The sequence below is a fragment of the Aplidium turbinatum genome, chromosome 2, assembly GCF_918807975.1.
Source record: "Aplidium turbinatum chromosome 2, kaAplTurb1.1, whole genome shotgun sequence".
Taxonomy (NCBI): Eukaryota; Metazoa; Chordata; class Ascidiacea; order Aplousobranchia; family Polyclinidae; genus Aplidium; species Aplidium turbinatum.
Window position 1 is genome coordinate 13,492,598 of NC_137473.1, and position 26,401 is coordinate 13,518,998.

A 26,401-nucleotide genomic window follows, 5' to 3' on the forward strand; every position below is an offset into this window, starting at 1 on the left:
ATGTGATGTCAGGGAGTTCGCATTACTCGACTGCTGTTGGCGCACCGCGCGGTGGTGTGGCCAGACGTAGAGACATGCCTGCATGCATTTGTTGTTCGTCACGTGGTCAAGTTGAATATCATTTTTTGTCTAATTGTAAAGAATTTTTGCGCTTGACACCTAAAGATCGGAGAGATGTTATTGTGAAAGCTGGCAAATGCTTGAATTGTTTGCGCCAGCATATGGTTAGGGATTGCGTTCATGCAAATAACTGTCGTAAGTGTGGGCCTAACAACGATAGGAAACACTATTTTCTTCTGCATGATTTTTATGTGACGTCACGTGATTCTCTGGATTCGATCGGCAAAGGTGATGCTCGTGCCAGAGTTCCTGAGCGTAATGTTAAGATTGGAAATGTTAAAGCAGCTTTTAATCGCGTTACTGCTGCTCGTGTTTTGAATCCAATGACTGGCAAATCGAAGTTGGTGTATTGTCAGCATGATCCTGGTTCGCAGTTGACTTTTGTTTCGAGTGATTTGGCGTGTGAACTTGGCCTTAAACCGTATGATAAAGCGTCGTTTAAAATGGATACTCTTGCTGGTCAGAAACCTACTTGTGCTAACCTTGTTAAACTCAACATCCAGTCGTTAGAGACAGATGAACTGTTTTGTGATATAACTTCGGTGGTTAACCCAGCTTGGGCTGACGATGTTAAAACTTTACCGCATAAACAGGATTTAAGTGGTTTCCGTCATTTTCATGACGTGAATATGTTTCATTTGAATGATTGTAGTACTGTAGATGTACTAGGCTAATTGGCAACGACAACGCTTATTTGATGTGGGCAAAAGAAGAACGTGTTGGTGAAAATCGTAGTGAACCGCATGCTTTACTCACTCCTCTCGGTTGGTTGGCTTGTGATGGTAAGTCACCCTTAGATGAAAGCGTTGCAAATGTGTGCAGAGTGCAGACGTCTTCAGAGTCGGATGTCATCTCTGGCTTTCAGCGTAAAATTGAGTCTCGTGGTATGGAAATAGCAGACCTGAATAAAGTCATTCAGGATTTGACGTTGCAAAATGAAACCTGTGAATTGTCTCGCAATGATATTTTGGCTAGAGAACTTGTCGAACCGAATATTGAGTTGAAAGATGGTCGATTTGAGATACCTGTTCCCTTGAAGGAAGATATTGATCTACCTAACAATTTTGTGTTGGCGTCAGATAGAGCTGCTGCTTTAAGGAAGAAGGCTTTAAAACAACCTGAACTTTGTGATTTCCTTACTGACACCATGAAGGATCTTAAATCTAATGGCTATATTGAGCGTGCTGGTGAAGCAGAAAATGTAAAGGGATTTGAATGGTATTTACCATACTTTGTGACGTCACAATTAAAAAAACGTATTGTTTACGATGGCAAGTCTGAATTTCGAGGAACTTGTGTTAATGATGTAATGTTTTCGTGTCCTGATTTGTTAAACTCTCTGGCAGATCTCTTGGCTAGATTTCGGCTTGAAAGGTTTGGTTTCATGGCCGATGTGATTAAATACTTGTTTCACATTTTGGACTCTTCAATACATAAGCCCAATTTTATTGAACTTCTTTCGTACACAGGCAGTGCTGTTCGGATCGTGAACGAACGCCCTTTGGTACCTTTGAGTGACGACCCTAGGGATTTTACTGTCATCACCCCTGCCTCACTTTTGACCCCATACTTAGACCCATACTGTGCTGTTGGGCAACCACATGATCGTGACCAACTAAGAAGGGATTATCGGTTCAATTTGTCATTTTCTCAGCAGTTTTGGAGTAAATGGATCGATTTTTACTTGCCAGGGCTTCAGGGCCGAAAAAAATGGTTAAAAATGGCCGACAATTTGGAGCCTGGTCAACTTGTAGTGGTGGGTTCTCTTCAAGACATTGGTAAACGTGGGAAGTATCAACTTGGGAGGGTGCATGAGGTGGTCCCACAAATTAGGAAAGGAAAGCCTGTGGTTCGTAGAGCTAAAGTTGCCGTCTGCAACTATGATGAGAGTACGGGGAAAGTGAAAGTAGACTATGTGTTGAGGGATATTTCGTGCCTCGCCCCCGTAAAGAACACCTAAGTGTTAGGGTTTGAGCCTGGTTTTGTCTGCGGTGGCCGATACTTGTCTGAGCCCAGATACAGTCGGTTATTATCGCAACCATTGTACATAGCGTCATTTTAGCGTGTAGGCCTACCTATGGTACCAATTTCTTCTTATTGCTGTTCATTCTTTGCATGCCCTTTGTATTTGCGTATTAACTTAAACGTGAGTGATTCAAACAATTTGTGTATCATGTGTTTTTATTCATTGGCTCACAATTGTCGTCAATTCTTTTTTAGTTATGCCATGTCAGACTGTCATAACTAGAGGCCGCTATGTTCTAGACAATTGTTCACCTAGTCAAACGTCATATAAAAACCGTTCAGGTCTACTGAATCTTACGTCATGGAATTTTTCCTAAAAATGAGCCAAAATTGCACCATCGTTCGTAAGACTTGTGTCAAACCTGTTTAAACATGAAATATTGCATCATCACCTTTGAACACCTGTTTGAATTGCGTGACAATGTCTTTCACTATTACGTCACAGTACTGCGTACGTGAGTTTGAGATATTGATATCTATTCTGGTCATTCATTTTAAAATTGTTGCTTGAAGAGGTTGGTCGCATGTTTAACTGGTTTGCTTAGTGCTTGTCAGCTGGACGAAAATTTCCGTCTTTTATCCAAGTAATCTGTTCTGTAGTGACAAGTTTTAGTGGTGTACGGCGTTGCATCCCATTTTCGACAGCCAGGTGGCTAATTTTACAGAAATACAATTTTGAATAGACGTTTCAAAGGAGTGTTTCTTTTTCGGTCATTACATGCAGACGAACGGATTCGGGAATCTTATGTTACAATTTTCCCACGAAGAGATTATGGTTTACCGCTGTGACCATACGTACATCTCTGTTGGTAGGGAATTATTCCATCCATTGGATGCCGCTAAATGGAGAGCAGTCTTTAACGTACGTTGCTCAAGCGCTCACCCCGAAAGTCGAACCAACGCCGCATGATCTTGAGCTTCACAAAGTTACGTGCTAACCAACTTAGCTATCGGGGCGGAATTTAAATCCCGGAGTACGATAGGCTATAAATTAACAACACAGGTTTGGCCTAAGGCAGTGGTTCAAAACCTCAACAATTATTCAAATATCATACAACCAGAGATGGGCGTGATCTTGATCTTGAAGATCACTTTTATTTTGGTGATCTTGATCTTGATCTAAGATCACTTTTTTTGTGTGATCTTGATCTTGAAAGTCAATAATCAAGATCACTTTGAAATTTAAGTTGACTTATTATATATTATAGAGACTTTTTTTTGAACTGGTAAGCTACTGTACGAAGTAGCCTAATTAATGGTAACTACTACCATTTAGCCACTGTTAATATGACTCTTGCTTCTAATAAAAATCGACTTGAAGTCTCAATCGAGTTTGGTTAGTGTCGCCAGTTTCAAAATTGAAAAAGCTTTGTGTGGTAACCTAGCCCACTACTGTCCATCAAAGAAATGACAAAAAATGACTGAAATTTGTTTAGCCTACATGTCTGTTTTGTGAATTCTAAAAATTTGTTTGATTTCGTTGATCCAATCTAAAAAAAAATGGACTCTATTAGTCGACTTTGGTCACGTGGAGTGGCTTATTGCACACTGCAGTGCACCAACCAGAGTGAGAATTGTTTAGGATAGTATAAGTTAAGAATAAAAAATAGTACATAGAATGTGTAAATAGATGCTATCCCTTTTTATATTGATTTTGTTTGATGGTCTTGAAGCTGTATGGTCTGAAAGCTCTTGATAAAGATATAACTATGGAGCAGCTCAAATTATGCGCAGGCATCCAATACGGGTCGACTATAGCCTACACGACCGAAGTAGCCTAGTCCAAAAATAATCCTCGGCCTTGAGGTTGCAAACTTTCGATCCTATTCAAACTACAGCAACGATTGATGATAGCAACAGTCATTAACTTTGTACAATGTTTAGGCCAGTGTTCGAGTAGTTAAAAACAAAAGTTTGCAATACCAATCACCTTTTTTTTGCACCCTTATCGGTCAAAAACTGCATTTTTTCAAGTAGGCCTACCCAAAAAAGTGATCTTGAAAGTGATCTTGATCTTCAAGATCACGTATTTTTGGTGATCTTGATCTTCAAGATCACCCAAACAGGTGATCTTGCCCATCTCTGCATACAACTAAGTTTTCTTTGTCAATGGATAAAGATTTTCAGAATCACAATCAACTGGATTTACAATCAGCTGAATCGTTGCTGCAAACACTTTATTTCTGTATAAAATTTCTAAATAGTCCTTTTGATAGTCCGTTACATAACTTCAATAGCCTATATGTGTGTGTAGGCTATTATTTTGTTCTTGTGATGTTGTTAGGCTCAGTCGTGTTCTCATTGCTGCAACAATTGGCGTTCTAGTTGCTTCAGAAATGAGAAAACGACTGATTGTTAACATTTTCATCTACTTGTTTAAAGTATCAGGTTTGGTGGCCGTGCCTAACTATATTTATTGATGCATACAGTACCGTATACTGTAGAATTAGATTATTTCATGTCAACTTTTCCTTTTGATGGTTTCTGCTACTGTAGCCTATTTCTTTTCCACAATAGCCAATCATTTCTTGTACTACTACGGTACTGTATCATAGCCGTAGCCGATGCGGCCTTTGATGAACTAGATGCTCAGTTCGTAAATTCTTCCAATGTTCCCTTTGTCGTGCAGTGTCCCAAAGTGTTCTTGGTTGGCTGATTGATGTATTTCGTTGAAAATTACATACAAATGTTGTTCTTTGCCTGCAACGAGCACGTCTTCCGAGAAGGCGACCAAGATTTTCGAGTTCTTCTTTTCTGATGATGTGACCAAGAAATTTGAGTTGCCTTTGAGTTATGTTGTTCAATAGTTCTTTATCTTGATGTAGGCTACCTTGTTTAATTTATTCTGCATTTTGACTAAGAAAAATAAATCGAGTTGAATTGAATTTTAGATTCAAAGATACTTTAAAAAAAAAAGAAAACAAATCAACAAGTTAGCTGTAGCGAAAAGTCATAACTCATACCAGCTGACGTGATGAACTTTTGTCAACGTGAGCAGTTTTTGTAATCATCTGCTTTTCTCATTTGTAGTTTGAAACCAGTTGTTTAAAGCTTCAAGAACATTTGGAAGATCAGTTAACAGTTCAAGATGTCTTTATTCAAAGAGTTTTGCGGTTTTATTCAGCACAATCATTTTATATTGGTTTCTTTGTTGAAGTAGTCAGAGTTGATTTTCACTTTTGAGACCCAACCTACCCAGCTTTCTTGGTAAACTGAATTATTTGCTTTTGTACAATCTACAAATAAAAAAAGTAATTTGAAAAGTCGGATTTTGAAGAATAAAAGAAATATGCCACTAAGATAAAAGTAATTTTTCCCAAGCTCTGTATTTTTGCTACTAAAAAGGATCGAAATTGCCTTTTACAAGAACATCCATATCTACTGGTGTGCTCAAGCTAAAGAACTTGGTAGTGAACAGAAAAGAAACTTTTGAATAAACTGTTGAAATCATGAAGATATGATTGTTGCAAAGAATGGTGTTTAATAAAGAACTTGCATTTTCGGTTTAATACAAACATTTTCTGGTAAAGGAGGTGAAAAGTTCAAGTTTATTTTGTGGTTACTACTTCAACCAACATTAATTTTAGTCAACTTCTACACAAAGTGCAAGATGAATTAAAATCTGCATGAAGAAAATCATTATTGAAGTTGCCATATACTTTGTGAACATGTGATATTTGCTTTTGTTTGTTATTGTATCGTACTTTTTTATTGTATTGCTACTATGAGTAAGGATTCAAGAAAAAACATAGTTGTCCAGCGACTCAAACGACGCCTTCAAGCAAAATCAGAGTCACTCGGTAAGTGAAGTTATGAAATCAATTAAGTTGAAAAAACATGCCAAAAAAAACTGTTAGTCTGTATGCGTAGCCTATCGTACAAAATGCTTAAACACAAGACAACTTGTAGTAAATAAAATTATTTGTGGTACTTTGGAAAGTGTATTTGAATTAAGAAACCAATCTGTGAATTATGTTTTTTTTGTGCTGTTTGCTTTTTGGTAGAGCTATAACGATTCAGATATTTGTTCGCTTCATATCTAATTTTCAATTTTTTTATGTTCTAGCGGACCAATTTGAGTTTCGTGTGTATGCTGCATTCATCTTTAAAGATTCTTCCAAGCCACCGGTCATTTATCGATCATCAGAGGTTGTCCCTGTAATGACCAATAATTATGAGCATGATATCATGAAAGCAGTTGAAGTAAGTCTTGAGCTAAAACAAATTTTAACTGTTTATCATGTTATTTTCAGGATGCAACCTAGTTCGTACCCTGAACAGTTCGGACCCTCAGTTCGTACCCTGAAAAGATCGAGAGAAAAAATTAAAAAAAGCGGAAGTCGCTGATCGCAGTTTCCGCTAACCCTAACTCTAACCATAGACTAATCTATGCTCTAACCCTAACCCACGCTGATCGCAGTTTCCGCAAACATTTATCCTTAGTTTCCGCTAGCCGCAGTTTGCGCTAACCTTTACCCTAACTCTAACCATAAAGTAATCTATGCTCTAACTGTAACCCTCGCTGATCGAAGTTTCCGCCAAACATATTTCCGCAGTTTCCGCTAACCTTTACCCTAACCCTAACTATAGAGCAATCTATGCTCTAACCCTAACCCTCGCTGATCGCAGTTTCCGCAAACATTTTTTCGCAGTTTTTGCTAACTGCAGTTTCGGCTTACCCTAACCCTAATTCTAACCATCGAGTAATCTATGGTCTCTAACTCTCGCTGATCGCAGTTTCTGCAAATATTTTTTCCGCAGTTTCCGCTAACCGCCGTTAACCCTAACCCTCGAGTTTGTTTGTGGAAACTCCGATCAGCGACTTCGGCTTTGTGCTATTAAACTGCGATCAGCGACTTCGGCTTTTTTTAATTTTTTCTCTCGATCTTTTCAGGGTACGAACTGAGGGTCCGAAGTGTTCAGGGTACGAACTAGGTTGCACCCTTATTTTCATGGCAGACGCTGTATTTACCATATTATTGTGAATATAGCCTTTGAGCCTATATCCGCATGTTCAGTCGTGCATGACGTTTGACCTTAATATGCGCTCAAGCATGCTGTAGGCCTATAGACCGGGAGCCCGCGACGTCCACCCTAGGTGAAAAAGTTACCAATTTCTATTCATACAGCGATGTCCGGTGGTATGTGGGTACTCACAATCTGGAAGTCTGCCGGGCCGCCGGTGGTGGGTATGGGAATGGGGGGCATTTTTCATGGCCCAAAAAATGCGCTAGGTCAGCTGAAATAGTTACCGCTTGAAACTTAGTTGGTTGTAAAGTAAATAGCTTCTAGATGATTGTCTGGTATGTGACAGACATTTTTGGTGGTGGGGGGCCTCTGACAGACAAGTTTTATACCCCCCAAAATTTGCGCTAGGTCAGCTGAAATAGTTACCGGATAAAACCAACTGATTATTAATCTGTGAGTGTTAAGCTTCACAAAAATATATGTGACAGACAAATTAGCTGGTGGGTGTCCCCTGACAGACGACCTAAAGTAGGTGACCCCCCTAACTGAGCTAGGTCAGCTGAAATAGTTACCGGATAAAACCAATTGAAAATTAATGTGTGAGTGTTAAGCTTCACAAAAATGTATGTGACAGACAAATTTGGTGGTGGGTGTCCCCTGACAGACGACCTAAAGTAGGTGACCCCCCTAACTGAGCTTGGTCAGCTGAAATAGTTATTGGATAAAACCAATTGGCAATTAATGTGTGAGTGTTAAGCTTCACAAAAATGTATGTGACAGACAAATTTGGTGGTGGGTGTCCTCTGACAGACGACCTGAAATAGGCCTAGGTAACCCCCAGGTTTGCACTAAGTCAATTGATAGGAGGGATTTGTTAGCTGTGCTTCTAAAGTACGGTATACTAAGTAAGAGAACGTGATTTATCTACTTCATTTGTCTAAACCAGTGATTCCCAACCGCGGCTCTTAGAGCCGCATGCGGCTCCAAGCTAGCCTTCTTGCGGCTCTCATTGACCCCTGAAAATCCCACAAAAAATATAAAAAATCTATTTATAATGATTAAGGCGATTATTTTTTGACTTGTCAAAATTGTTTACAAAGTTAAAATTGTTTAGAAACTGTGCATTGTCGTTGTGTCGTAGAGGTTGGACTGTCAGTGAACTTTTCATTTGACATCTTACACCAGGGGTTCTTAACCAGGGGTACGTGTACCGTTTGGGGGTACCAAGTACCAAAGCAGGGGGTACGACATGCAATGTGAAATTATAAATAAAATCCTATTGCAGTTGATGTGGCCACTGCTCCTGATAATTTACAATTGGAGTTGCTACTTGAATTTTGGAGCCGAGTTTCAGAGGGAAAGTATCCCAACTTGAAAACAAATGCCCAGAAAAACGCCTCTGTATTTGGATCAACATATGTAGCCTATGTGAAGCACTTTTCAGCAAAATGATCAGAATCCAAAATGAATATCGCAATCGGTTGACCGATGACCACCTCAAGCAGCTTTTGCATACTGCCTCCTCTGCAATTGCGCCTCGCTTTGACAAACTTGTTAAAGCTCAAAGCCAATGCCAAGTTGGAAATTAAATTGATTTGTGATATTTTTCTTGTTAGTGTTGCTATTCGTTGGTACATTCTTTTATGCTTTAAAATTTCCGTTATAATTACTTGAGTGTTTTCATGCGGCTCCATACGCACTCTGAAGTTTGAAATTCGGCCCCAACACCAAAAAAGGTTGGGAACCACTGGTCTACACGAATAAAAATAGTTTCAGTGCAAGGAACTATATCAGGCGTTTTTGCATCTGCTTGGCTCACAACAATCTCAGGCAGTACATCAACCGTTTTCTACATTGGTTTAACGTCTGCAGACGTTGAATCAATTTAAAAAAGGGTTGATTTGCTGTCTGAGATAGAGAAATCCGGTCGTCATATTTTACAGCCCTAGTGCAAGCTGTTAAATTAGTTTGAAAGGGATCATTTGCTTTTGTGTCACAGTGGGCAACGACACATTACTAACAATTCACTCCTTAAAGCGCTTGATCATCTGACTATACCCCAACTATTTAGCTATGTGATCACTTTTTTCGAAACTCCCTACAATAATCAAAAGTGAGAAAAACTAACTGGTAAAGGTGATCAGGTACTATGACACTTCCTCAAATGGGCGATCAACCTAACGCAGAAAGCAATCATTAAGAAAATAAATCAATAGTTTTTTTTTTTTCAAGTCTAAACCTTAAACCATTTGACCAGGTTAACACTCACAATAGTATTTCAAAATTTTTTAATATAATATAATTTATGTTGTGGAACCGGTTTTCTTCCTATAGGATTCATCAGCACAACTGGATCGAAACGAAAAAATTACAGAAGATTACTATTAGCACAACTAGCCCAAAAAAAACGCAAATTTACATGTTAAATAAATAAAAAAATAAAAGTCACTGAATGTCCAAAACCTTCATATCCTTGCTTATTCTTTAAAGAATTAACATAACATAAATTATATTATATTAAAAAATTTTGAAATACTATTGTGAGTGTTAACCTGGTCATTTTTGGTCAAATGGTTTAAGGTTTAGACTTGAAAAAACTATTGATTTATTTTCTTAACTCCCTACAATAAGCTACTATATGACATCACAATGATAAATAATCATGTACTCTACGTTTTTTATTCCTCCAAACCGTTATTCCATGAACAAGACTTTTCAAAGAGACAGTGTCAGTTTAAGCTACACAAAAAATCAGCGATCTAACGAGTATGGATAAATATTAGTAGGCTAAGTTGAAGAATATGATACAAAAACAGTGTAAAAGCATCCTTTCGAAAAAACATTGACAGCAAATCAACCGTTTTTTACATCAATTCAACGTCTGCAGACGTTGAATCAATGAAAAAAAAAACGGTTGATTTGCTGTCTCGGAGTAATTACATGTAGTGTACGTAATTAGCCAATACAAGTATTGCTACTATTTGTATAGTTTTGATTTATGTCTGGTAATGCCCAGGTAATGTCTGCAATACGTACTCCTAACTTTACAAGAGTTATCAGGTGGCTTGGCTACTATATTATTTTCAAGCCAGTAATGTTTCGTCTATCACACCAAGGTTTTATTTACCCATAATTCTAGGAGTTACTCAAAAACTTACGAGCTACTCAAAACCAAAACCCCAAATCCAACAATCATAGAGAGCTATCAATATATCATAGATGATGATGATGATGATAGAGAGCTTTCAGAAGGATATGGCCCCAAAACTTCCCGAATGATTGCAACTCTTCTATACCACACTATTATGCGGGTTGAAATCCAAATTCAGTGATTCTCACACAGACACAATGGAAAGAAAAGTAGAATCAATGTCGTCAGATGCTGTATATAACGTCAGTCGAGGTAATGTGAAGCCATGAAAGCACACGATACTTGGTTTAGGAGCAATGACAGGTTCCAAGTTAACTTTGCAGATACCTAACAGGGAAGGCCACACAATTAACTACAATGATGTGAAAAGTTTAGAGCTGGAATTAGCATACTCCGCTTTAGCACAGGAAGAAAGTAAGAATCACGTTCCGTGGGAGAAGCATCTGATCATATTCAGGAAAGAATGGATAAAGAGTCCATCTTGACATGCAAAATGAAGCCGCTAGATATGTATTGGTTCAGCAAAAGTAGAGATTTTGCAACTCCACTCTATGCTGGTTTCATGAGCAATAATAGAGTGGATTGTCTACCGCTACAACGAATATGTTACATGGACCCAATAACAAGATTACCAACCAACAATAACGTTGTTAAAGAAAAACTGGTTACTGGTTAGAACCATGAAGGTTGCAACTGAAACTCACCAACAATGTGCCGTGGTGATGTATGACTTAGCTGTTGCACACCCCTGGTTGCACAAAGAGCCTACTCCATTCAAGCCATTGAAGCCCCTCTTTTTGGCAATCTCCTCATTATGCTTGGGAATTTCCACATGGATCTTGCATTTTTCGGAGCAGAAGGAACCTTCATAAATGATTGCGGGATATAGAGTCCATATTGTCGGAGTCAAAGATCCTTGTCGAGGGATCATTACAAGGGTTCATTATAGGAAATTTTACAACAGGTGTATTGTAGTCGTGTGCACAAAATTACAGCCAATATTGTTATTATTATTATTATTATTAAGGTCATGGAAAGAAAGCTATACGATTGATTCTTGACAACTTTAGATGCAGATGAAATTGACAACTTCCAGCAAGTCATGTCCACTATTCCAACTGACCCTGATAAAGTAGAAGTATGCTTGGCCAATCCAGTCGTCACCGAACATCGGGAAAAGTATGAAGAATGCTTTAACAGGTCTATGAATGGAGTGTTTGGTGAAACCTGTCAGTTCTGGACACTATACGTGTTCTTAATAAACGGCCTCTATCGAGAAGTGCAGAGATGCGTCAGGATGAACGACGTAAGTGGTTACATGGTTATTGTACCAATACTTCTAGAAATATATTTCGCTCTGAATCGTCTAAATTATGCAAGATGGGGATCGTTTGTTCTACAACAAACTAAAAAACGCGGATCCGAAACTGAGGGCTATACTGGACTTCCTCCGTTAGGCGTACCAAAAAGGATTAGGCCTACTCTACGACGGCAGTCGATCTGTCTTTAAAGCAAACTGCAAATAGGGACGCTGCGTCGCAGGTAAAAGTAATAATTGGGTTTTGGAACTCAAAAAGAGCCATAAAAAGATGTTGTGTCACAGTTAGACAAAGACCTGCTTCTGGAACAGAGTTAAGATATCTTGCAGGCTTAGAACAAGCCGAAAATGCCGGCATGCCGCGAAACAATTACGCAATCACAGAATTGTTAAAGAAAACGAGCAAATGTCACTATTATGGCTGGTCGAAAACAAATGAAGTTATCATTCCAGGCTGGTTTGAAGGCGCAGTTATACCATCTGAGCTAATTAGTAAATCGGAGGTAAGAAGTGATGAGGATGACAATGAGAGTTGTGATGAACAGTGGAGCGGAGATTCTGACTCGGAAGATGAATCTGACTTGGAATTATTTTTTTAGTCAGTGACTCACCACCATTGCCAAACATTTTTTCTTATATAGGCTAGGCTAGACTGTTCAGTGTTCAGTGTTAATGAAAAATTCAGACAAAACTTTTCAAGTATAAATAGGCTACCCTTAACAGTGATTGTTATTATAGATCTAACCATGGCCACCTAAAGATATGGCCTGATTTGTCACATTTTGCAGAAATTTCCAGGTTTTTCTAACTTTGGGCAAACATTTAAATAAAATTTTCTAAAAATTAGATTTTTACGCTTTCTTTTCTCTTTCCCCAGATTGATTTTGAAGATTTTAGTCAGACTGTCAATTTTTCAATAACAGTCTGATTTAGCGTTTTTCAACTTACTTTTTCTCATTTGCTACTGCTTCTTCAAGGCAACAAAAAAGTTTTATGTCATTAGGAAACCGCAAAAAGTAAAAACATCTCAAAAAATGTCAGTCAAACACTAGCAGTAGCTGTAATCAAAATCTGCAAAATGTGACAAATCAGGCCGCATCTCCAGGTGGCCATGATCTAACTAACCTTAACCCAAATTGGGTAATTGCTCAAGTTGCATCATTTTTATTCTGGTATTCCATTAGTGGTTAAATTGCCTGTTATAGGTAATACTTATTTTCTGTTGTGCACACATAAAACAAAACACTTCAAGTTTTTTTTAGCGGTAACTCCTGTCATTGATTTAGCGCAAAAAGGGAAGGGGTTACCTAGACCTACTTCAGGTCGTCTGTCAGGGGACACCCACCACCAAATTTGTCTGTCACATACATTTTTGTGAAGCTTAACACTCACACATTAATTGTCAATTGGTTTTATCCAATAACTATTTCAGCTGACCAAGCTCAGTTAGGGGGGTCACCTACTTCAGGTCGTCTGTCAGAGGACACCCACCACCAAATTTGTCTGTCACATACATTTTTGTAAAGCTTAACACTCACACATTAATTTTCAATTGGTTTTATCCGGTAACTATTTCAGCTGACCTAGCTCAGTTAAGGGGGTCACCTACTTTAGGTCGTCTGTCAGGGGACACCCACCAGAAAATTTGTCTGTCACATATATTTTTGTGAAGCTTAACACTCACAGATTAATAATCAGTTGGTTTTATCCGGTAAATTTTTCAGCTGACCTAGCGCAAATTTTGGGGGGTATAAAACTTGTCTGTCAGAGGCCCCCCACCACCAAAAATGTCTGTCACATACCAGACAATCATCTAGAAGCTATTTACTTTATTACCAACTAAGTTTCAAGCGGTAACTATTTCAGCTGACCTAGCGCATTTTTTGGGTCATGAAAAATGCCCCCCATTCCCATACCCACCACCGGCGGCCCGGCAGACTTCCAGATTATGAGTACCCACATACCACCGGACATCGCTGTATGAATAGAAATTGGTAACTTTTTCACCTAGGGTGGACGTCGCGGGCTCCCGGTCTACTATGCGTTAACTCCGCATTTTTTGCGGACCCAACGCATAAAGGCACATTAAGCTAACACATTAAGGCAGTAGCAGTAAATCAAAACAAACTGTAAAACTAAAACTCTCAAATTATACATTAGGTTTTGTGACCATGGCCATATTTAAACCTGATTGTCCTGTTTTGGTACCAACCACAATACCGTGTTTTGTCGCGTCTACCTTCTTTCTAGACCTCGGCTATGTTTGGCATACAGGCTGTTGTTTTTCGTTGTGGTAGTCAGAAATAAGAACGAACTGAACTTAAATGAAACTATTTTTTTTAAACAATATTATTAGCTTGTGACTTTTTACAACCACCAAACTAACTTGCAGCAAAAATGTAGTGCGTTGAATCAAAGATCACGTCCAAGTTCGTTTGGCAAACGTGGTCACATCTCGTTATGACTAACAAAAATTTACTCAGAGATTTTCAAATTCTATCAAATTAAAACTCTCTCACTTGATTACTCATATTTGTAAAGACATAAAAAATTGGGCTCTAGGCTACTCAAATTAAATATTTATTACAGAAATTTAGTAGCGTTGGAGTCGCTTCGAATTAGAATTTAGTTTCAATAAAAGGCGTTTACAAACAATATCGCACTGGTCCCTTCGGATTATAAACCCAAGAAACAGTGCACGATTCACCAACTCAGTTGCAAAAACTCCTTCGCTTTTCGTGTGAACGCAAAGGTGAAAGAAAAGAATACATCATGCTCAAGTGGTAAAATATATGGTAAAAATAGCCACTGTGTAGTGTGTATTTTCATTGACAATGTAATGTTACGCATAGTATAAGGTAGTGGTTTCCAACCTTTTTTCAAATGGTCAATTGGCTGCCGGTGTAACGGTCTAGGAGTGACCGCAGTCCAAGAGTTACCAGGGTTGCCAAATATAATTAATTGTTTTTTTACAAAAATAATTGAAATTCCTATTGCTTAAAAAGTTACATTGACAATTTTAAGCATTGGTTAATCTTAAATGAAAAGGTATGCATTAGCTTGAGAGCAACTACTCAATTAAACTTAGTTGTAAAATTTTTGTTTTTGTATCGCTTTTGGAAGCGCCAGGCAGCATTGGTCATTTGTGGTCTGACGTCACTTCTAGACTGCCACGCTGCAGCAGTACAGTAACTCCTGGACCGTTACACCGGAAAAGAGCTCTGGTAGGACGTGCTTGGTTGCCAGAAAAAGTTTAAAGGCCTGTTGTAAGATTTTGCTGCATTGCAATATTCAGCACTGTACAAGCAGCTACTTAATATACTAAACATTTTTCTTTAAAGAAGAAAAAAACAAGCAACCCAAAAATTTATTCTGGCAACTCAACTTTGGGTCACGACCCAAAGGTTGGGAGCCACTGGTATAAGGTGACAATTATTCTCTGTCCATGACAGTGTATTTTTATTTTTGATTATTACAATTTTCAACATAAGATTTAATGGAAAGAAAAATAATCCTTTCTGACTCCTGATCTGTTCCACTAGATGCAATTATAGACATTCCAAAAGAGTCAAGCTTCCTCAATATTAATTTAAAAGTGCTGCTTATGATTCATAAGCATTGACCTCAAAACTTTTTGGATGATTGTACATGGGTAATAAGAGTAAACACTGTGAACACTACAGTCTTGTACATGTACAACCTTTAATTTTTTGTATTATATACTTGAGCCACATCATGTCAGATGCTGTGCTGTTTGCTACTTATTAATCCTTTTGTACTGCATATACTATATGATATATAACCATTATCAGTAATCAGTGGGCTTCATTTACGTGGGCAAACTAATGCTCAGTGGGCTTCATTTACGTTACTTCGTAAATGAAGAAGCTTCATGATCAATTCGCTGATTTGACTCTTTGGATGTGCGCTTGAGCAATACATGTTTAGTGCTGCTCTCCATTCAGCGGCATCTAATGAATGGAATAATTCCCCTGCAATAAAACATAAACGATCGGAAACATCACTCTGTCAATCTCGGTGACCGCTCTGCGTCAGTGGCTCAAAGACTCTACAAGTATGCGAAACTGCCAGGATCAGTCTCTCAAAGAAGCTTTCCCAGTCTGAGTATAAAGATTCAATTGATCTAACATATAAAACTGATCGTTGATCATGCTGTGGAGTAGGCACAATCTACACTGCCATGTATGTAGTGTGTACTCTATTGTTTTTCAATACGTAATTTTGAGCTCACCTTTAGGAATCTCAATATTCTGCTGAAATGGGGCAGCAAATTCTTCAAGAAGATTATGTTCAATTGCATACAAGAGGATATTGTCACGTGGACGGGGTAATTAATAAGATGTGATATGAACTTTGTCGCAGACGTTAGTACGTTGTTGGCGTTGAATCAATTTAGAAATGGTGGAAAAGTTTAGTTTAATAATGTCAAACTTGTTATGCAAAACAACCTTGGGACACCTTGTGCTTTTCAAGAAAGTATTCACTGTGCGCATCTATACATTGTGTCAATGTCTTCCGTGGTTTTAAACTAATAAAAAATTATTTATTTGGCATTGTTATCATTTTTGACCATGGTCATGTATTCTCTAAGTGTTAAGGGCTCATGCAAAACAACTTTTATCTGTGACTCCAAACACGGTTATAAGCTTGCAAGACAATAATTTTTTTCTACAGTGCACAAGTGCTCAATATATTTGTCATACGTAAAGGTTGACCGAGAACCGAATGCTATGAACTTTTTTTTAAAGATGTGATAATTATATCAATTCTGACCGTTCCATTTCAATCCTGGTTGTGCATGTGACATTAAAAGGTTCTTTGTCTTTAAATACATAATATTAAAATAAACAAATACTATTAATGCTACAAAAAGTGCTCAATTCCAACTAAACATGCCAAGCAGAGCAAATTGTATCAAATATAGTTATTACTTTCTAAAACCTCTACAGCCTATTTCACCCTAAATGGGGGATCATCAGAAGGTCCTTATTCAAATAGAATCAATTTGAATAATATAATTTTATTTGAATTAATTAATATATTCTATTTGAATAAGAACCTTCTGATGATCCCCCTTTTAGGGTGTAACAGGCTGTAGAGGTTTTAGAAAGTAATAACTATATTTGATTTAATTGTGTTTACTTATTGTCCGTATCCACAGAGCCTCTCTGCTTCTGTATTACTCCCATCTCTTTACAATGAACATTAAAGTTATCTCAAAAATGGTCGCTAATTTGGTTAACTCGCGTGATAGCTATTGAGCTAATTATTTTATCAAACTTTTACTGTGTTAATGACTCACTAGTAGAATTTTCAGTTGATATGTATTCTCAGGGTAACGTGGCTCCAGAAACCTCTATGGATTTTCTTATATGGCCAAGGTCTGACATTGCCTGCATATCTTGCGCCGTTTTTTCACGCTGGAGAAAAGACAATTCCCGTTTTCAACACGTCAAACAAGATTTCTCTATATTTTCTACCAACTATCAGCAACAAATTTCTGAACGTCGTCTCTCAAATCTCAAAGGTGGTTTGAATTTGGATAATATATTATATACGTTACAAGATAAAAAAAAAGGGATTGTGAAGCGCCTGGTAGTTCAATCTGCAAGCATGAAATAACGTTTTGTGTGTAAAGTTAAAGAAGCTGCGCAATAGATTGAGTTTAGCTTTTAGCAGCATGATCGTTGCTTACTTCACAATGTAGATATTAACGACCTGTTTCAGCCTGATGCTGCGAGTTCGCTGTTGTAATAGCGATATGCATTAGCTTTCGGAACACAGTTCCCTAGTCATGTGCTATGACGAATGGTGTTGAAGTCAGTGAGTCGTTGTTTAATGCGGCTCTTTTGTTTGACTTGAGGCTGCTGTCCGTTGAGTTTCTGTGTTAGGCGTTATTGCTTTGAAACTGATTGAACGAAATTTCACAGCAATAACGCCTACCGTAACACAGAAACTTAAACAAATCCTGTACAATCATGATTTTATTCTTCGTCTATGTTTAGAGATGGTTTTGCACAACAGCAAGCAGTCTATGTTCATGCTGGTGAACAATCACCCTACCACTGGCCGGAGGGCGGGCCACTGCAGCTTGTCGGGATTATGTCTTTTTCTTCCCCAGGTTTAGTATATGTTTCCTTACACAGTATATCCATTCCAGACAACAAAATCCGTCATTTTTACATTGATTCAATGGCTGCAGACGTTGAATCAATGTATAAATGACGGATTTTGCTGACTGGGATGTAATAACCAGAAGCTTAACTCCACGAGTGGAAAGTGAAAGCCTTTTTAACTTTTGGCCCAACGCCTAATATCTATTGCCATGAGAATGAGTATCCTATGTCGTGTCCAAATGCAACTGTCCTAGCAGCCGTAGAAACATGCTCGTCACAGAAAGTTGTCCATTGCAGCGTTTTGCTGCAACTTTAGTCCGGATTAATGACTAATTTGCCTTTACTGGTTCCTTTACTGATTATTTTTGGGGGGGGGAGGTTGGCTTAACTCTGAAGATCATCTATAGAAATGTGAACGAGAAATCGGCAAGAACAAGATCATTGCTTGGCATTTGCAAAAAAGCTTATTTCAAATTTTAGCCTTGTTGGTTCTATCATAATCTATTTGTAATAAAACAACATGCCTTGATTTTTTTATTGCGGATTATGTTAAATCAAGGAAATTAATGTAGATTTTATTGCATGAAACCACTTTAGTAGTGGCGGACTGCCGCACTGTTCATCCAAATGAATAAGAACCTCAAAGCAGAAACACTATATTTTAATGTTTTACTAACGTTTCGCACATCATTACAATAATTCACCTCTTCCAAGTGAACAACGTCCAATGCAAAGCTTTGGATGTGCATGGACGCTGGACAGTCTACTGCTGTGCAAATTGTTGCAAAAGAATCAGTGATAACTCCATCGACATTGTAGCCGCTGCTGCAAGAGCAAATAGCTCTGATACTCTTCGATATACCACTCCTGATAACTCAAAATTGTCAAATATCATGTGAAGTTTGCCAAGAAATTTGCCTATTTTAGTCGTAAGCTAAGATATTTTTTCTGTCCAGTAGGCTACTGTATGATAACATTGTCTTCACATCCCTATCAGTAGAAAAGCTAATGTATGACGTTTTTCGCCGAACTGTGTTCTACAACATCAAGGTTGATGTATTATATTGTTGCATCTCGGACAAACATTGATATTTGAGTCATATGCTCATCATTCAAATTCAGTTTTGTTTCCACCAGTGGAAGTAACCGGTTCTTTCCTGGCAGCGATTGTCTTCGTTCTTAATCTGTATCTCATTCTGTCTATCGCATCTTCTTCCTTCAATCCGACCTTGTCTGCATTTTTCTTCACCTGCTCTTTCTCGACGTCCGTCATTTCCTCATCCCATCGACCTTCAAAATCAATGCTTCGAAGAACTTACTTCCTCAGCACATCTCCATACCAATTACAGCCCATGATATCCTTAAATTTGGACGCTACTTTTATTTATTTTTTCAGGCCAAGCTTATGTGTTGGGATATGGCAACGGAAGAGGGGATCATGCAACTGTTTAAGGTCAAATGACCGACTGTTTCTTCGTATTTCATGAAAACAATAAAGTTTTATTCATTCAATTTCTTTGCTGTGGTAAAGAAGGCTATGCCGTATTTCGTTCCATAGCGCACTGGCTGTAAGCAATTTCGCAGCAATGCAAAAAAGTCATAGTTTGGTGTGGCATTATACGATTAAAAGAATGCGACAAAGCCGCAACTCTGCCGACTCACTAATTAGTTGTTTTGACTCTATTATGGTCGCGAAACAGTTTTATGAATCAAATTTACTGGGAAGCAAAGTCAATCAAGTTTGCATATTTATCAGGTTAACTTCCTTTAGGCTACTGCGGAATGTACATTGTACAGTGGGTTTGGCTGCACACTGTGCAGTAGGCCTAGACTGATAGTAACCTAATATCAGTGACATAGGTTGTTATCAGGCAAATTAAACGTTGATTTATCTTACAGTATTTAATTTAGATTTTTTAAGTTCATAAAGATAACATGTTTGAAGATATGTTCGAGATCGTATAATCTCTCTGATTGGGCTGAAACAATTATGTGTGCACATGCTGCCTTTATTGACACTGGATGTCGTTAGAGAGATTCGATAATAGCTGGCACTTTCTCTCTTGGAGAACGTTAGTCTTGTTTGATTATTACATAACTCTGCATCTTTGTTTTACATTTTCTTTCCGTTTGCTGCCATTTGTCATACCAAAGAAAAGAATAAAAAAGACGTATTTTGGTAACTTATTTCATCCGTGGAAGAGGCCTGGCCTGGGAATTGTATTTATTAGGGCTGTGGATTCGGAAAGATTTTGGCATGTCCGGAGTCGGAATCGTTAAAAAAAAGGCCGACTCCGGCTTGATTCAAAACACAAAATTTTGTTTGCAATTTTTTTTTCTCGAAATATTGCTTCTCTGTATTACGCTTTAAAACTGCCAGAAAACAGAAGTGTTTGTTCGTGTCAGTTTTTGTGAAAGTCGTCGCTTCAATTTCGATCGCAACAACTGAAATTAAATTTAAAACAATCTGGCAACACTTAAGTTGAATTCAATCGAAGAATCGTATAATTTTCTCCTTACTTTGCAACCCTAGTATTTACGTGATATTTATTTATTTGATTGGACTATTGGGAACCAAAAAGTTAGTCTAAAACGATCACACACGTATTCGCTAGTGGTAGGGCACTGATTTTCAACCGCGGCCCACGCCCACTGGTCCGCATGCACTCCTCAACCATTTTTCTGCGCCCTCATCGATGCAGTAAAGAATGTAGACCTATTTGTGCAAGAAGAACTTTCCAAAATAGCGAGAATATATGGTTGTCACATAACTCACGTGCTAGTAAAGAAAATGTTTTAACGTTTCTCCACACTACAGATACTGAGCAATTAGTGGTGTTTATCAGGGGAATCACGCCAGACTTTAACATTTGCATGCAATTTCCCACTTTGCGTTCCATTCACGAAAAAGGGATAGGCTATAGGTTGACAGTGGACATTCACCCATGTCGTTCATATCTTCTAGAACAGGGGTGTCCAAACTTTTTCCAGGGCGGGCAGGATTTGACAATGCTGAAGTGCCCACGGGCCAACAGCCTCTGACAATCTTGTTTAGCATAAAAAAAGATGCATATATATTAACATTGTGTTATTGAATGCAGAGCTGTGGAGTCGGAGGGATTTTGGCGTGTCTGGAGTCGGAGTTGGTCAGTTATAAACCGAAGGATCGAATGCGTATATTTTTTGCTCGATTCCACAGCTTTGCATTAATATCAATGTCACTTTCATACAACAAAGCAGTATGTAGGTTGAAAGCATTTTATTATATAGGCTACTTGTCACAAGTTAGGCTGTATTATGTTGTCTGCTTTCCATCAGAAATTAACGCAACAAAAAACTTTGTAAAACATAGTTTTGAAAGTGTAGGATAAAACTGACGTCTTGATTTCTATACCTAGGTAAGTCAGGTTCCAGGCTAGTGGCAGACAAGCGTAAGATATCACGTAAGGTGGAGTCGTTCAGTTTCGATCTCAAGCGTTTCTTCAAGTTTATAACTGAGAAAACTTTGCTCACACAAGTAATAATGTTATGGTTCTTTTTCTAATTGCAGAAAGTTTTGCAGTGCAGCTGGTACAGTCAGCTATAGAAGACAGTTAACAAATGTTACGCAGCGCATATTTAAAGAATAGGCTACTTGTTTGGAAAGGCAGTTGAAAAGTTACCAGTAGACTGCTGTTTTTCCTAACAAATGCTTTGCAGTAGGCTAGATGTAAAGCAGGTATGCGGGTAGTTGAATCAAATTAATAAATAACATGATCATGCAGTGAATATCCAGGCCTGATGCTAATAAGGCAATGCGGACTGTTATAACAAGATTTTAAATAATGTAGGCTAAAATGTCATTTGAATAATGTAAAATGCCATCTTGCACTTTGTGATAGACTGGCAGTCATTAGAAACGACGTTTTTGATTAAATCTTTATCCTCAGACTAGGAAAGCTTCTTGCAAAGCTTAATCCAGGCAGTTTTGCATACTTTGTAGAGGCTTTGCATCACTGACGCAGTCCTAGTCACTGAGATTGACAGAGTGAAGTATCCGATTGTTGAACTCTTGTTGCCGGAGAATCATTCCATCCATTAGATGCCGCTGAATGGAGAGCAGTCCTTAACGTGCGTTGCTCAAGCGCACATCCCGAGAGTCGAACCAGCGCCGCTTGATTTTAAAGCTTCTTCGTTGCAGAAGTCATGCGCATGGTGTGCCACGTTGAGCCAAGACATGACGACCATCTCAGGATACCGCCATCAATGGAAACTGAAGCTCATCAGCGAAAGTAAAACGGTGACGGAAGTCTTCCATCTCAATAACAGCGAGGCTCAACGTGACCCGAAAGTGACTATCAACAGAAAGATCTTGCAGTCTTGTCCAGAACCAACATACCGTGGGGTTACGTTTGACAGGTCACTCACTTATCGTCACCCTTTACAATCACTACGCTGAAAAAACTGACATTTTGTGCCGCTAAAACGCTTGGCAGGCACAACGTAAGGTGCAACCGCTGACACCTTAGCCACTGCAGCCTTGCCTCTGGTTCACTCCACTGCTGAATACTGCGTCCCTGCTTGGTGCCGCAGTGTCCACACCCGCCTCATCAACCAGCCAATCAACGATGCATTGCGTTCTGTGACGTGATGCCTGCGCCCAACTCCAACAGAGTACCTACCAATCTCTGAAGGCACCCAATCTGCTGAGCTTTGCCAAAAGGGAACTGTTGTACACTTGGCTAACCGCGAGGAAGAAGATCCCAACCACCTGCTCCACTCAAAACTCAGCCTCCACCTCCCGGGTTAAAGTCAACACGCTCCTTTGTACCAGCTTCTGAATTATTACAATCATTCAGCGATCACACCATCAGTGCAGGACATCACATGGAAGACACTTAGAATGCAGCATGGTGTGCCGCCGACACCAAACTGCATGGTTTTATATGTCACCCGGTGGAACGCCCCCCTGGTATGGACCTGTCCCGGCCGCCTTGGGTTAAGCTTAACAGAATCCGAACAGGAGTCAGCCGCTTCCATTCCAACATGTAGGCTACAAGTGCGGTTTGGCTTTCTTATCGGTCTGCGAATGCGGCGCGGAGGAACAAACTGCTGACCACGTCATTCTTGAATGTCCCATTTACAAGGCACCAAATGAGATGCATGGTAAAGCAGCACTGGACGAAACTACACTCACCTGGCTTTCCATCACCTGCCCTGAAATTTGAGCAATCCTGTATCATAAAAAAGAAGATAACAAGATTTATTTATTAAACTTCTATCGGTGCCAATTGTCATTTTACGATAAACAGAGATTATTTACGATATACAGCCCTTCTATTGTCAGACGTAAGAAAAGCTTTCATATCCCCTTCTTTAGATATCTCTGGTTAGAGCACCAAGTCAACCGATCCTTCGAAAGTGCACTCGGCTTATTAGCTGTTTAACATGACATGTGTGAAGCACTTTTCAGCAAAGTGGTTGGAATTAAATCCAAATATCACAACCGATCGACGAACCATCATTTTAACCAGCTTTTGTGTAGGCCTACTGCATCTTTCAATATTAGGCTACCCCCTTATTTTGGGAAACTGATTGAAAGTCAAAAGTCAAAGCTAGCCTCAAGTTTTACATTAAATTGCATTTGTTTTATGACGACCCTTTACAAAATTTAGATTTTGAATTTGGCTCCAGTGCTGAAAAACGTTGAGACCACTGTTGTAGGCTATCAAAGATTACGCGCCTTCAGAAATTTAACTCGTCTCTTGTTTATGACTTCCTTGTTGGTATTCCATTTCGTTTTTTTTTTTTTTATTTAATATTGCTACGTAAGTTATGAAGGTGAAAAAGCACTGCTGTGCTTGCAACACCATTATTATTATTAACCTTAAAGTAGCCTACAGCACAGTCACTTTATTGTTTTCGTCATATTGCATACAAAAGCATCGCCTTTGCTTGGAATGTGATTGATTGATCTTTATCCTCAAACTGAAAAAGTTATTGCAAATTAACTTTTAACTTGATTGTTTTACGTGATGTGCTGCAAATACGGACTTGTTGATTTAATGCAAATAATTAATAATAGCCTAATAACAACACAACGTACCAAAATATCAAGGTTAAAGAATTTATTTAAATATATTAATACCAGTAAAAAATACAAACTATGAAAAAACAATTAAATAACACTTTAAATAGCTTTCATCGACTTTACGCAAACACTACACGTCACTTAATTACGTAAAATTAACATAAAATTGCACAACACTTGCACAACGAACAACACTATTATTTGATTAAAAATTGAAGAACAAACACGCAAACGGAAACACATCGCTGAGCTGTGGTGGACTTTACTAAATTGAATTTCGGGAACAGATAGGCCTAGGTAATGGTATGGTCGCATTTTGTTGAGTCGGTGAACGCATTGCTCTTGTCTTAACTTTTTTGATAGTCTTTGTCAGGGATGCATTGATAGAATTCACATTTGTTGTTTGATAACTTTAGGAAACGGCGCATCTTTTGGAATCCACCCTTCATCTTCCCCTGAAAAGAAAAATGACAAAAACTTTACAATGGGCTTTATGTGATCGTGACGCTTTGTATCTAAATGCTAAGCATCAAATAAAGTTATTAGGCTACCCTTTAAAACCTCTACAGTGTGTTTCACCCTAAAATGGGGATCATCAGAAGTTCCTTATTTTAATAGAAAGTCCTTATTCTATTTGAATAAGGACCTTCCTTATAAATCCTTATTCAAATAGAATAAGCACCTTCTAATGACCCCCCTTTTAGAGTAAAACAGGCTGTAGAGGTTTTAGGGAGTAATAACTATATTTGATGTAATTCCTTCTGATTGACTTTTTGCTTGAAGTTGAGCACTTTTTGTAGTATTAACAGTATTTGTTGTTTAAATGCTGAACAGATGCATATTCGAGTATCTTAGCCGAGTTTACATATTTTTTCTGGCCAAAATAGGCCACCTTAAGATCAAAAGCCAACATTGAATTGAATGTTTTGAAACAATTGCAACTCTCACGGTAACTTCTGGATATCTAACAATATTCAGAATATGCGGCCCAAACTAGTTTTTTTGGCTAACCCGAATGAACTTTAACGGTACAGCAGAAATAGCCTTAAAATCACTTTCATGCGTTTTCGTAGACGACTCCATTTTAAAAAATTTAACTTAAACTTTTTTCCCTACTCTCCTAGCAGTCACAATAGTAGCTGGACTTGAAATGCTGGAGAGTGGATAGGCTAAATTTAATTTAACCCACAGGGTGTTTAAACTTGAAAATAATTAGCCATGCTTTTACTGAAATTAAACTTTATTCTTATTTCTACAGTAGGTCCTAGCTGGAACACCGTCAACAGATTTTTCAGTAAAATGTAGTTGTTTATTTCAGAAAGCTTGAACAAGTGCACTTTTAACTCGGTAATTAACAATCTGTTATCCACGCCCTTTACTTCACAAAACATATTATTTTTTAAATAATAGCATGCTCTGTGGCCGGAGGCATACTAATCAGAATATGTTAATTATACATCTGTTTGGCTGACTTGAAACGACAAGTTACTATAAGCAAGGAAGCAAATAAGTAGTTTGCCTTTTGTGAAGATTTAGAAATTGAGTAACTAGGCGTATGCTTTCGCTTTAATTGTCACTTGCAATTCAAGTATGGTTTTCAACGTCATAGCACCTCCTTGTGCTGCTGGAAAGCACGCTACTACGTCGTTAATTTAATGTTAAACTGCGCTTGTTTGGCGTTATCTGTTACAATGAGGTGAACGGGTTTTTCTTTATCAAGTCAAAAACATGCTATGTGAGCAGTTAGGTGATTTTTTTGACCGGGTCACATACCAATCTTGGTCCAAATCCACTTAGAAAAATAGCTGATCTTGGCGTAAACACCCGGACGTTGCGGGTGACCGCAACCTACTCCCCAGCTCACACTCCCCGCCAACATCCAGACGTCCTTCCTTGGATCATAACAAGATAGTGGGCCTCCAGAATCTCCCTGAATAATAAGAAAACCCAACAATGGTAAACAAATATAACAGCAACGTGTTTTAGCATATATTTTCATATTCCTGATGAGGGCTTAGGTTCTGCCGAAAACGTTCGACTGTCAAAAGTGTTTGCAAATATGTAAAATATATTCTAATAATGCTCAACCCTGTTGCGTTGTTGTGCCTTGCCTGTCTGTGGAACAAAAAAGCGAACTCTTTCTCAAAATTATATTAGGATTTGCATAGTCCAATTTACTGCAAAAATAGTAGACAATAATAAAACGTTGAGCATTGTCGCGGGTTTTGATAAAAATAAATGGTGAATGTTGGCATCACAGTAGGCTGAAGGCATCTTGTGCCTGAGTCAAAAAATAAATCTTGTTTGTCAAGCCTGTTTTGGAAAATATGCGTGAAGATAATAGGTAGCCTATGGTAATTTTGATTTAACTCTACATTAAATAAAGCATTGAAAATGAAATAGGTTATTCACTTAAATAATTCCTATCAACAAAATAAGAACTGAGTTATACTGTCGGAGAAAATTTTTTTTAGAGAAAAATAGATCTACTGTATTTTTTAAGTTGCAGCAAATCAGGTATCAAACGACATTGTTTGGGGTGACCTGGCAAATTTTGTTGATGAGTGTTTGCAGTTAAAGGGTTAAAGGGAAGCATACTGTACTTTCACCAT

The 26,401-nt window shown here is 38.3% G+C and overlaps 1 protein-coding gene across 1 annotated transcript; it reads left to right on the top strand.

The window, feature by feature from the left end:
* Positions 1-5,131: 5,131 nt before the first annotated feature.
* LOC145764739 (uncharacterized protein C6orf62 homolog) lies at positions 5,132-19,231 on the top strand. Its single transcript, XM_082576396.1, has 6 exons — positions 5,132-5,945; positions 6,212-6,348; positions 15,841-15,930; positions 16,938-17,130; positions 17,609-17,724; positions 19,116-19,231. The coding sequence occupies exons 1-6, from the start codon at positions 5,870-5,872 to the stop codon at positions 19,179-19,181; spliced, it is 678 nt and encodes a 225-aa protein (XP_082432522.1). The 5' UTR covers positions 5,132-5,869; the 3' UTR covers positions 19,182-19,231.
* Positions 19,232-26,401: the final 7,170 nt, after the last annotated feature.

Coding starts and splice junctions, on each gene's coding strand:
- LOC145764739 (XM_082576396.1), top strand. CDS start 5,870: ATGAGTAAGGATTCAAGAAAAAACATAGTTGTCCAGCGACTCAAACGA. Junction 6,349..15,840: donor ATATCATGAAAGCAGTTGAA/GTAAGTCTTGAG, acceptor GCTCACCTTTAG/GAATCTCAATATTCTGCTGA. Junction 17,131..17,608: donor TCGTCTCTCAAATCTCAAAG/GTGGTTTGAATT, acceptor GTCTATGTTTAG/AGATGGTTTTGCACAACAGC.